The 12,464-nt window shown below is 39.7% G+C and overlaps 1 protein-coding gene across 2 annotated transcripts in view; it reads left to right on the top strand.

The window, feature by feature from the left end:
• The window catches only part of STK3 (serine/threonine kinase 3), a 309,491-nt gene that overhangs the window by 211,574 nt on the left and 85,453 nt on the right, over positions 1-12,464 (top strand). The window contains exon 10 of one of the 2 annotated variants that reach the window (XM_070383024.1): positions 12,150-12,325. The exons of the other annotated variant lie outside the window; for it this stretch is intronic. Within the exon in view, the coding sequence (XP_070239125.1) occupies positions 12,150-12,325 (176 nt within the window). The remainder of the gene's footprint in view (positions 1-12,149; positions 12,326-12,464) is intronic. 2 annotated transcript variants of the gene reach the window in all.

Genomic DNA, 12,464 nt, shown 5'->3' with positions numbered 1-12,464 from the left:
TTTTGTTTCTTGACTTTATTTAACAGTCTAAAAAGAAATGATAGAAATGAACTTACAGAACAGAGAGAGACTCACAGACTTAGCAGATGAACTTATGGTTGCCAGAGGGGAAGGGATAGCTAGAGAGTTTAGGAAGGTCGTGTACACACTGCTACACTCAAAATGGATAACCAGCAAGGACCTGCTGTATAGCACAGGGAACTCTGCTCAGTGTTATGTGGCAGCCTGTGTGAGAGGGGCGTTTGGAGGAGAATGGATACATGTGAATGTATGGCCGAGTCCCTTCGCTGTTCACCCAAAACTACCACAACATTATTAATTTGCTATACCCCCGATACAAAATAAAACGCTTAAAGTTTTGGTGGGGGGGAAACAGTGAAAGGAGTATGGCACAAGTAAGTTTCAGAATTTCTTTTAGTGCAGCAGAAAGCCTCTCCTCTTTAACTGAGGGTTTATGGAACTTTCTATTGACGGATACTAATCCAAAATTTAATTTGTAAAGTATTTTTGAGATAGAACGATAGAGATAAAAAAATTCCTCACATTTGCTTTTCTGATTAAAAAAGTAAACCTAAAATTCATCCCAAATAATACAATATAATACTATTTCATGTTGTCCAAATTATCAGTGAAGCTGCAGTAACACAGGGGAACAGCTGAGGGAAGACATAAGGGCTAAGGTGGGAAAAGAAGAAACACTGGAAAGATGACTCAAGGGATGAGCATCCTCAGGCAGAACATTCAGCTCGGTGCATACTTACTACTGCTCGTTATGTGAGAGGCACAGTGCCAGGGGCGCTGCGGGGCTGAAAGGACGGTTAAAGCTTTCTCTCTGATCTCCTTTGCTTACAGTGATGAAGACAGAGATACGTTCACAGGCTAGCATTTCTCTTTGTATAAACATGGCTCTTTAAGATTGCAGTGAACAATGTAGGACATTGTGATTTCTCCGTTACAGACAAAAGCAGATTAATTACCTCTTGATGCCTACTGACCTTTTTCTTCCCCCACTACCCTAGTCATATGTGCTCAGTGTCAGAGTCTAAGCACAGGCTGGTTTTTATTACATAGGACTTCTTCCCAAGGGCACAAAAGCAGCAATATATGACTTCTTGCACTGTAGAGCCTATAAAGTTATAGTCAACTGATTTGCTGATGTAAAATGGATATAGGTAGGAATTTCCTCTCCAACATTTTTGTTTCTTTTTGCCGCTCCCCTCCCGCCCCATCCCCCTCAACACACACATCCCATGAGGAGGCTGCTTGATAAGCTCATAGCTTCGAGTCATTTGGCTCACTGCCATTGCTTTCTTCACATTCCTTAGTAAACATACCCGTTATGGTTGTATACTTTGAAAGGGAGGGTTGTGAAGCACAAGATGAAAACACATTGCCAGATATTGATAGTTAATCCTGGGTGGGAAGGGGTGTGATTTTTTTCTTTTATTTTAATCTTTCATGCTGATGGGTTTCCTGAGCCTTTGCCCTGGAAAGCAGTCTAACACTTGCCTTCCTAGCTGAGCATATTACTAGAATAGGGCTTCTGCATGCTTAACATGCTAACAGACTATACTGGACGGTCTCGTGGCCTCCAAAACCAGCTTCTGTTAGGGTACACGTCATACGCCCTGTAGACTGAAAAGACAGATAAGGTCATTTACAGCACGCTTCCCATCAGCAGGTACCATCGGTTTTCCACAGCTTATAAAATTCTTCTAAGTCAGGTTTTCTGATTCTTAACAGACCAGTAAGATCATCGACTGCTTCGTTCCATCTTCAGAGGGCTACCGAGCTCCTTATGACACTACATAAACAACTTTTCCCATGTAGTCCATACAGTTAAACATCATCATTTAAACAGTAGTTAAAAATGAGTATATATGGAATCGAACTCACATTAGATTATTCTGTTTCAAGGAAGAGATATGTTATAATGATTTATCAGACCTCATGCTTTAAAATAACAGATTTCCACATGTTTTGTGTAATGACTTTTAGCTTTGACAACCACAGTAAACATTCAGATTATGTCATAATTTTATATCCTAAGCATGATTTTTTTCGGTCACAGAAGTTTTATTGAAAGCTCATTTTTAAATGGAGCAGATAGTGGTTTATGTAGTTGCTTTATATGCTTGAGCAAGTTTTAAATCTCATGAGCCAACTTTCCTTGTATTTTAAGTTTCCACAATTTAGACATCATGTTATAATATGAGATTTCCATGTACCCAAAAATTGAACCAAATGATGTTAGTGTAATCCCTGGTTTTGTCATAGTGTAATACAGCAGTAGTATAGAATGTAAAGAAGTTACTGAGGCAGAACTTACTTTCCGTGAAACTACATAATTAGTTTTAGTTTTGTTTTTCCTCATGATGTTAATCTTTTTTAAAATGTCTTAGATTAGTTGGTATGAGCTCTTAGGTTATGTTAAAAGTTAATGAAAGCCCCACTTGGTAATGTGTCTTTAGCATTTTTGTTCCCTAAAAAGATTATATATCTATATATTCCCTAAAATATGAAAGCGTTATATAGTTTTCAGTTTTCTAAAATATCTACAGTGTTATATGCTGAAAATTCTGGTTTCCATCACCTTTACCATTGGAGCTTCAAAAGAGTTGCCCAATTTAATATTCTTGACAGTTTAAATTATGTCTGCATACTTTTTTATACCTGTATCCATGAAGCTAGAAATTATAGGCCTGTTTTCCTTACTTCTTAAAAGTGTGATGACTTAACTCTAGGAAGCAAAGTTGTTAAAAGATCTTTTGAGGGAAATGGAGAAAATGACAGTAAATATTTAAAATTTAATTTTTTTTTTAAACGGGCGTAGACCTGGAGAGCACGTCCAGAGAACTCCGTGCTTGCTTCCAGCAGTGCCAGCGTTACTCTGACCGTCCCGCCCCTGCTCTGCATCTTCCCGTTCCCGCTTCCCTGGGCTCTTGTTACTCACGGGATGTCGAGGCTTCAGCTCGGTAACCCAGGTCTTTCAGAATCTGGCATCAGCCAATATTTGCCAATAGATTTCTGCTGCCGTACATATTATCTTTTATCCAGACTAGTCTATGCCAGTTGGAATTATGAGGTTGACAGTAAGTATAAGCAGATTGGTTGTCATTGAGGGAATCAACATTTAGGATTTTTTTTTTATCCGGAGGAAATAGATTAGGATCAGGTCAGGAATCCGTTGTCATTAAATTGATAAACTAGTAGAGGTTATTTCTTTGTGGGTAACTCTAGAAGAGCAAAACTGTTGCAGCAAAGAAAGAGTGGGGGCCCTTTAGCTTGTTCAGATCTGCTGTGTTCCTACAGTGGAACTTTCTGACCTCCCAGAGCTGGGGCTGGATTGGCATATAAGAAATCGAATGGCAAGGTGATGTAATGATCAGGGAACACTCAGCTGATTCGATACCTCCTGACTGGGAGTATGATCAGTAATGTGTTGAGATAACTTGCAGGTGAGAGAATTGTATTCCACCGTTTGTGAAGTTTGATGTCTTTTTTTGAGAAAATGAGGGAAGTACCATGTAAGCAAGATGAAGTTAATTTTTATTTTATTTTATTCATTTTTTATTTTCAGAAAAGAGAATAGAAGGTAAATTTCTCAGGCTATAGCTGGCAACCCACTCCAATATTCTTGCCTGGAAAATTCCATAGACAGAGGAGCCTAACAGGCTACATACAGTCCATGGAGTCACAAAGAGTCGGACACGACTGAGTGACTTCACTTTCACAGCTATCATTAATTGCAGGTCTAGTATGGGCTGAGCATTGTGCTTGGAACTTTACATACATTATCTCATTAACTTCTCACAAGGACTTTGTAAATAACGTCACTATCATTTGCCACTAAGGAAACTGCGACTTGGGAACATGAAGTGACTTGTCCAAGATTTCATAGCAGATGAGTGGTAGACCCAATATATAGACCCAGGTTTGACCCCCAGATCACATTGCTGTGGACCAGTGAACCTGACATCCCCTTGGGCAGGCTGTCTGGAATATTTGTGAGTCCTTTAGGAAAGGAGACTTGAATTGTTGTAAGTCAGCATAGGTTAGTGGGAACAAATCATATCAGAATAATTTGATTTCCTTTCTTGACAACATTGCTAAACCTCTAGATCAGAGAAACTGCTAGATTTGGATATTGTGTTTTATCATTTGAGGAAAGTATTTTACAGTGGTTTTGATGATACCCTTGTAGACACGATGTAGTATGACCAAGCTGATGCTTTTATTATGAGGGTTTAGGAATTATACACATATAGGCTTGTGTCAGTCAGTATTTTTTGGAGGACAGAAACTGTGCATTTTAAACACAAAAAGATTTAAGTCAGAGTTTTGGATATTAACAAAATCAGCAGAGAGGTTGGAAGAGAGGACTGTGTAGGCTGGGCCTCCAAGAATGACTCCCACACACCCACAAAAGTGACCATTATGGAACTACTACTATTACTACAGTCAGGAAGCTAGTGAATTCAGAGGCTGCCATTGGCACTGTTGAATTCACTAATACAGATTGAAATCAAATCCCTGTTGCTATTCAGGGATTAGAAAGCTACCACTTTGACTGCGGCCACCTTTTTAGTACCTGTGAGGCTGACGGCTGGAGCTGGAACGCTGCTGTAAAAAATCCCATGTCTGCATAGCTGTGCTGCTGGAAGGAAGTGGCTGCCATAGCAGGCCCCTGTTCTCTGCCTCAATTCTTGCTTTCCCAGTCGTGAGAGAGTACACTTACCCAGGACCCTAGGTGCAGGGTGTTACAGGAAATGTAGTGTTTAGCTTTCCAGCCTGTACAATAAGAAGGCTCACCAGAGGCAGTGGCAGTGGTTGCTCAGTTTCAGCCAACTGCTGGCTTCCCTGGTAGCTTAGACAGTGAAGAATTTGCCTGCAGTGCTGGAGACCTGAGTTTGATTCCTCAGTCGGGAAGATCCCCTGGAGGAGGGAATGGCAACCCAATCCAGTATTCTTGTCTGGAGAATCCCCATGGACAGAGGAGCCTGGTGGGCTACAGCCCATGGGGTTGCAAAGAGTTGGACATGACTCAGCAAACTAAGAATTTTTCTTTCACTGTGTTTAATAATACAGTGCTGTCAAGGAGAAGATTTCCCATTGTGTGGTATAGGGTCTAGGCCTGAGCCCTCAGCTCAACTTTTTTCTTTTTTTTACAGAAATTGGGGTAAAGCTATGGAATGAAAGCCCATTAGAATTGCAACTGACATGAAGTGGAGGAAAAGAAAAGTACATTCTAAGGCAGAAACAGGAGCTCAAGAGATCTTCTCAGGCTGGAGCAGAGGCTTGATTTACAAGATAAACCCTGCTCCTGGGTCCATGTGACTCACCTCTCAAGTGTGCATCTTAGCAGTAGCCCCTTGGAGATGCTGGTTCTGCAGACTAGAAGAGGAGCCACAGATCTCTAACAAAACTTAACATCCCAAAGCAGTAAACTTTCCAAGCACTTCTGAGGTGCAGTCAGGACTGACAGCTTACTTTTTAGGACAGACGTAAGCAGCCTCACTGTACCCTCAGTGCCTGGAACTCACCTGTTGTATCCAGGAAGGAGGGAGACGCAGTCGCGCACGTTCACCAGGCAGTGAGCTGAATGGTGAGGTCCATGGAGACCATATTGTAATAAGAATGGCTAGAGGAAGAACCTCTGTCTGAATCCTTTGATTTTATTTTGTTTATTTATATTAAGTTATCATAGCTATTCATCAGTTATTAAATATTAAGTGATTTTAATTGAATATATATTTTTTAGATTTCTTCTTTGTATATGCCTATAATACATGGTGATTTTTAAAATAGATCACAGTTTATTGTTTCATTTTAGAAAACACATGTATGTAGTTTCACTTAAATAGTAAGAGAAAGCAAATTAGGTTCTGCTTTAGGTTTTTAGGATTTATCCTGGGAATAGATATTAGATTTAGAAGGCATTCAGGAGAGATATCAAGATAAGAAGCACCATTAGGTGTTCCTACTCTCTAGTTCGTTGGATGCCTCTGGACACAATTGTAAGCATGAAACCATTTGCTCTGAATGATAACTTCCATGTCCTGTACTGTGCTTAGTAATAGTCTTCTCTTTCAGCTCTGATTCAGATCCCTTTCCTTCCTTCTTCCTCCCAAAACCTATTTCAGCAAAGTATCCAACATGCAGGTGTAAAAATCCTTAATGATGTTTTATGTTCTTGAAATATTTACATCCCCCCCAACAAATTTACAGTTTTTCCCGAAAACATTTTTAAGCCAAAGGAGTAAATAACTAAAGATGGAAATTCAGGTGCCAAAAAAGTCAGTCAGAATAGGGAAGTGTGTCGGTGGATCACTTTCCCACCTCTCCAGAGATCTTGCCATTCTTCCATGAAAAAATTTTATATGCCTCTTTAAGATTACTTTTGCCAGTGACATAGCAGTAAAGGTGACAGTGGTAGACTACAGGCCCCACCTTCAGCTGGGTGCAGATACCCTGCGTATCACTGGGCAGTTAGAAACCCTTCATTTTCCTCTGCAGAGGTACTAGGTGTTCAGCTAAGGTGTGGCCACAGTGGTTTAGAGTTTCCTGTGGATACTGCGTATGGTCTGTCCTATGTGCTTTTGCTCTGTGGAATGTTGAATGATATGTGATTAGTGTAGGTATTTTGACGATAGGATGCCTCTTTTATCAGCACAGAGCACAGACAAACACATAAATATTAATCTTTTGCAGATGACAACCAGTCATTCTTATAAAGGCCTCTGGAGAAAGGGCTTCCGTAGACACACTGGTTGTTGCAGTGCTCACTACTCACGCAGGAAATCATTGCTTCCATTTAACTAAAATCCTGCGCCTCGATTTGTCTATTTCCTTTTATTTTGCCCTCATTGGAGATGGAAAACAGCTGGTCGCCATTTTCTGTGCAAGACTCCTTCATGTATACTTGGATACTTACTAAATTGTATCCTCAGACTTTTTCTGGCTGTACAGTTCATTCCCTGGTGGCTCAGACGGTAAAGCGTCTATCTACAATGCAGTAGAGCCGGGTTCGATCCCTGGGTTTGAAAGATCCCCTGGAGAAGGAAATGGCAACCCATTCCAGGACTATTGCCTAGAAAATCCCATGGACAGAGGAGCCTGGTAGGCTACAGTCCATGGGATCGCAAAGAGTCGGACACGACTGATTTCACTTTCTTTCACTTTTCTTTCAGCCTTTGTGCAGGTATTATTTACTAAGCTTTTAATCTTTTTCTGAATGGCTTCTAGATCATCTCCATGTTGACTGTATCCTCCTTTGTTTCATAGTAGAGTCTGATGTTAAGAAAAAGCTGATGTTAGTAGCTTCTGGATTAACATCCTGGTTTACACACACACACACACACACACACACACACGTATGTATGTATGTATGTATGTATACACACACACACACTGACTCGCCTCAGTCATGTCCGACTCTTTGCGACCCCATGGACTATAGTCTGCCAGGCTCCCCTGCCCATGGGGAGATTCTCCAGGCAAAAACACTGGAGTGGGTTGCCATGCCCTACTCCAGGGGATCTTCCCAACTCAGGGATCAAACCCGTGTCTCTTTACATCTCCTGCACTGCTAAGTGGGTTCTTTTCTATTAGTGCCACCTGGAAAGCCCCTTCTATATATACCCTATTCACTGTACTCTTGGCAACAAATTAAAGGACAGATTTTCTGGATCATTAATCAGTTGGAACACCCACATTAAAATATTTTTAGAACAAATTAGATAATATTCAAAAACCATTTGATAGTGAAATATATTATGTTAAATGAAGTGAAGTGCTAGTCACTCAGTCGTGTCCAACTCTTTGCAACTCCATGGACTGTAGCCTGCCAGGCTTCTCTATCCATGGTATTTCCCAGGCAATAATACTGGAGTGGGTTACCATTTCCTACTCCAGATATTATGCTAAAGTGATGATTATTTCATTTCTGCATTTGACTGTCTTTGTCATACTCATGTTAAGAAATTAAAAATTAAACATTATATTTTTGTTAGATTATTCTAAAAATTCCATTGTATATTTAAATTTTCATGACAGTTTTTCACCTCTTTAGAAGTCATGTGTAAATTAGAATAGCTGGTGAATAATTGTGAGTAGACTGGCATATTTTGTAAAAGGTATGATATACCATATAATTTACTTTCCTTGTGTGTGTTTTAGGGAATATTTGAAGGAGAGGAAATAATTTTTTTCTTTAAAATTTCACATACACAAAAGAATTGAGTGGTGATTATTTTATTCCTTATTGCTAATGGCATTTTAGTTCCATAGCAACTAGTTGAAGGAATTGGGACCAAAATTGAAGGATGAAGTAATTTTGACCATTAAATTTATTATTAAAATAAAAAAATATATTTTTATAAGATAGGGTCAGAATTCAACTATAACTGGAGAAATTGATGTCAATTTTATGTGATTATTTTCTGTGTATTTAAAAAAAGTATTCACCATAGCAACCACAATCACATATGACAGTGGTTACTGTCTTGAGATTTCCTGCTTCGCTCTCCTGTTGGAGGGCCTCCTGTTTCTTTTTTAAAAAACAAATTGTAAGTCAGAAGCATCATCCTCTTTGTCTGTCTGTGAACACGAGCCTCCTTGGAGACTCAACTGCACTCTGTGGACATGTGTTTCATATGGTGTAGTTAAATACGACTGGCCAATTACAGCTGCTCCATCCCGTTAACTTTTAAAACATGTGTGGGCGTGCTCAGTCGTTGAAACTCCATCGGTGGTAGCTCGCCAAGCTCCTCTGTCCATGGGATTCTCCAGGCAAGAATACTGGAGTGGGTTGCCATTCCCTTCTCCAGGGGATCTTTCCAGACTCAGGGAAGCCCAACTTTTAAAATATACCTAACCTGTTTTCCTCCTTATAAATTAAAAATTGTTTTTAAAATTTTCTTTGTATGTGAAAAGTGTATACTCTAAATGTTGATAGTAGGTTTTAAACTAAATGATGGAAAATAGTTAAAAGTATAAGCACATACATTTGGAAAACATTGTGTAGAGGGATGTCTTGGTTAATGATATCTTGTTTTGACATCATCCAAACAGAAAAATCTCATGAAACAGACTATGCTGTGCTATGCTAAGTCACTTCAGTCATGTCCGACTCTGTGCGACCCCAGGCTGCAAAGTGAAAGTGAAGTCACTCAGTCATGTTTGACTCTGCAACCCTGTGGACTGTAGCCCACCAGGCTCTTCCGTCCATGGGATTCTCCAGGCAAGAATACTGGAGTGGGTTGCCATTTCCTTCTCCAGGGGATCTTCCCAACCCGGGGATCGAACCCAGGTCTCCTGCATTGCAGGCAGGCGCTTTAACCTCTGAGCCACCGACTGCCTTCTTTTATTTCAGTTGATTTTTGGACTTTGGTTAACTTTCTGTGAAAATGTTTATTTCTAACGTAGAAATGGGTTATTTTTGAAAATTTTGAGTGTGGACTCTGACAGGCATTTTATCATAGATTTTGAGATCAGCCTGAAATGTAGTGATAATCGAACTGCTAAGTAGTAGTGAATTCCAAGTTTCAAATTGGGGTGTTATGTAGTTGCAGTTAAATTTGAAGGTTGCTGCTCCTGTATCTTCCTGTATCCTCAACTTGGGAACAGAAATGTAGTAATTAGGGACCGGATTTGGTAGTAGGTACCAGAAGAACCAAATAACAATGGGTTAAATAGAGCAGGATTAATTTCTTTTCTCATTTAACAAAAAATCCAGAAGCAGAGTGTCCTACATTGGTAGAGTGATTTCATGACATCATTAGAGATTCTTCCTTTAGGGTAGATTCTTTCATCTTTAGGGTAGTGCTCTCTTCTTCCTGCTTGCAGAGTACCTGTCAGATCTTCAGCTGTGAAGTCTGCATTCCAGGCAGAGAAGAGCAAGAAGAAACAGAGGCGATGCGTGTATCAAGAAAACAGAGTTTTCCTAGGATGCTTCTTCTTATGTGTCACTGGTACCTCTTCTTATGTCTTCTGGTCCCTAATTACTACATTTCTGTTCCCAAGTTGAGGATATAGGAAGGTACAGGAGCAGCAACCTTCAGTTTTAACTGCAACTACATAACACCCCAATTTGAAAATTGAGTTACGTGGCCATTCCTCCCCACAGGAGAGACCCCTGTCATCTTCCGAAAGGGAGAGCCTCTAGATATTAGGTTATGATTTGTTCACCTTGAGACCCTAGGGTGTTTGTGGTGGCTCCTATAACTGGGAAAGGAGCTTCTGATTAGGATCAAGTTAGAAGGAGGCTCAGGACTGTTGTGAATGCAAAAGGAGATTCCTGGAATAAAATTTCTCAGCGATGTCCTTGTTTTCTTCTGTCAGCCCCAAGTATTGTTCTGCCTCTTTCCTTCCTATTGCCACTACTCATTTCTTAGGGGACTTTTACTTTGACTGATTGCAGAAATGTTTACAAAATTGCCTCATAGCTCATCCTGAGCCAATAGTGTTATCTAGTTTTCATAATACTAACTATAGTTTTAAGCTGCATTAGTGCTATTACAAATACATTCTGGATTGGCCATGTTACTGTTAGCAGTGTTATGTCCGATTTTAGAGGATCGTTTAGAGACTGGAACGTCTCCATAGGCCAGTAAACTAGATGACGATGCGTCTCGAAAACATGTCACGTGAAAGGAACTGGCGATGTTTCACCTGAGAAAGATAGCCAAAATGGAGCCATTATTTGTCTTCAGATATCTGAAGGACTGGTGTACTAAAGAGAAATTTATTTGGAACATGAGTTTAAATTGCAAAAAGACATACTTCAAGTTCACATTTTAAAAAAGACTTTCTGTAACAGAATAGCCCAACAGGCTTCCTTGTGGAGAAGTGTACGTCCTGTCACAAGAAAGTTTTAAGGTGATAGGCAACTTGCTGTGTGGAGAACTGCATAGGGAAGTGTCTTTGTGGTGGTCACTTAGGGTTTTTTTGAGCTTTTTAATTTTTGTACTGAGGTATATAGCAGATTAACAATGTTGTGATAGTTTCTGTGAGCAGCGAAGGGAACTCAGCCATACAGATACATGGATACTTAGGATTTTGGGGGAGGACACTGGGGCTTTAAGGAATCAAGTTTGAAAATCACTGGGAAAGTCTAGTTATTCTATGTTTATTTTCTACTTTAATCATTCAGTATAGGAAATGAGGAGTCACTGAAAGATCCTAAACAGAAGAAAGACATGATTTGATTTGTGTTTAGAAAGGTCACTACGTTGTCTGTGCGACCAAAATCCAAACTGGCACAGACACCAGTTTGGAGGATGTGCTACAGTGGCCTCGGCAAGAAAAGATTAGAAGCTGAACTAAGACAGTAGCAGTGGCGGATAGAACAGTAGCATTAAACCACCTGATGATCAGTTTGGTTTGATGAGAAAAGAGAGTCTGGGTTCATTCTCAACTTGATCACTTTGGGGATTAAGAATGTTAACTGGCAGACAAAGAACATCTGGAGAAGCAATGGGCTTGAAGGAAAAGATCTTGGATCTAGCTTTAGAACTGGTAAATTCAAGGTAACTCTAATTCACTGCAGGTCCAGGAATTGAGCTGTTGGAAAGTCAGAGAACCTAGGAGCAAGGTCTGGGCTGGAGAAATAGCATTAGGGGTAAAACATGACAGGTGAAGCCATGGGAGTTCCAGGAGGAGGTAGAATCAGCTAGAAAGACTGTGAGGAAGTAGTCAGAGAGACACAGGAGGAAGCTGGGTAAGTCTTACAGCCGTAACTTCTTACAGCCGATGCCGGTGCGCAGGGACAACAGTGTGGGCTTGAGTGTTTTATGAACAAAGATTGAGGTTTAAAATGTTTACTTTCTTTGACAAATTTCAAATGTATTTGAAATGGTTTTTAATAAAATTATGATAAAGATTCTGCCGAAATTCTGAGATGTTTCTACAATCTAAGGATATTACAGATCTCTGCCTTATCATTGGGTGAAGGCAACCTATTTGCCTTAGATGTTTTTGTTTCTTCATTCTTATTTTACTTCCTATATTTTCTTCATTAACTATGCTGTTCTTAAATCTGACTAGTGAAAATTTATTATAGTAATAAAAAAATCATATTTTAATAAAGCGTATAGTTCTCTTAGTAAATGTAAGAACTTACACCTCCTTGTGTTCTTCATTTACCTAAGGAAATGCAACTTCTCCACAAGTACAAAGGCCATCTTTCATGGATTACTTTGATAAACAGGACTTCAAGAATAAGAGTCATGAAAACTGTAATCAGAATATGCATGAGCCCTTCCCTATGTCCAAAAATGTTTTTCCTGATAACTGGAAAGTTCCTCAAGATGGAGACTTTGACTTCGTAAGTGCATTTTACTTCTTCCATATTTCTTTTCTCTCTGTTTGGTCATCCAAGCAAGAAGTAGGTTGTGTGTGTGTGTGTGTGTGCACTTGTGTATGACTAAAATTATGGACTATGTTTTACTATTCAGTGTGTTACC

Source organism: Bos mutus, chromosome 14, assembly GCF_027580195.1.
Source record: "Bos mutus isolate GX-2022 chromosome 14, NWIPB_WYAK_1.1, whole genome shotgun sequence".
Taxonomy (NCBI): Eukaryota; Metazoa; Chordata; class Mammalia; order Artiodactyla; family Bovidae; genus Bos; species Bos mutus.
Note: the sequence above shows the minus strand (reverse complement) of the source record. Positions and strands in the feature narration are given on the sequence as shown.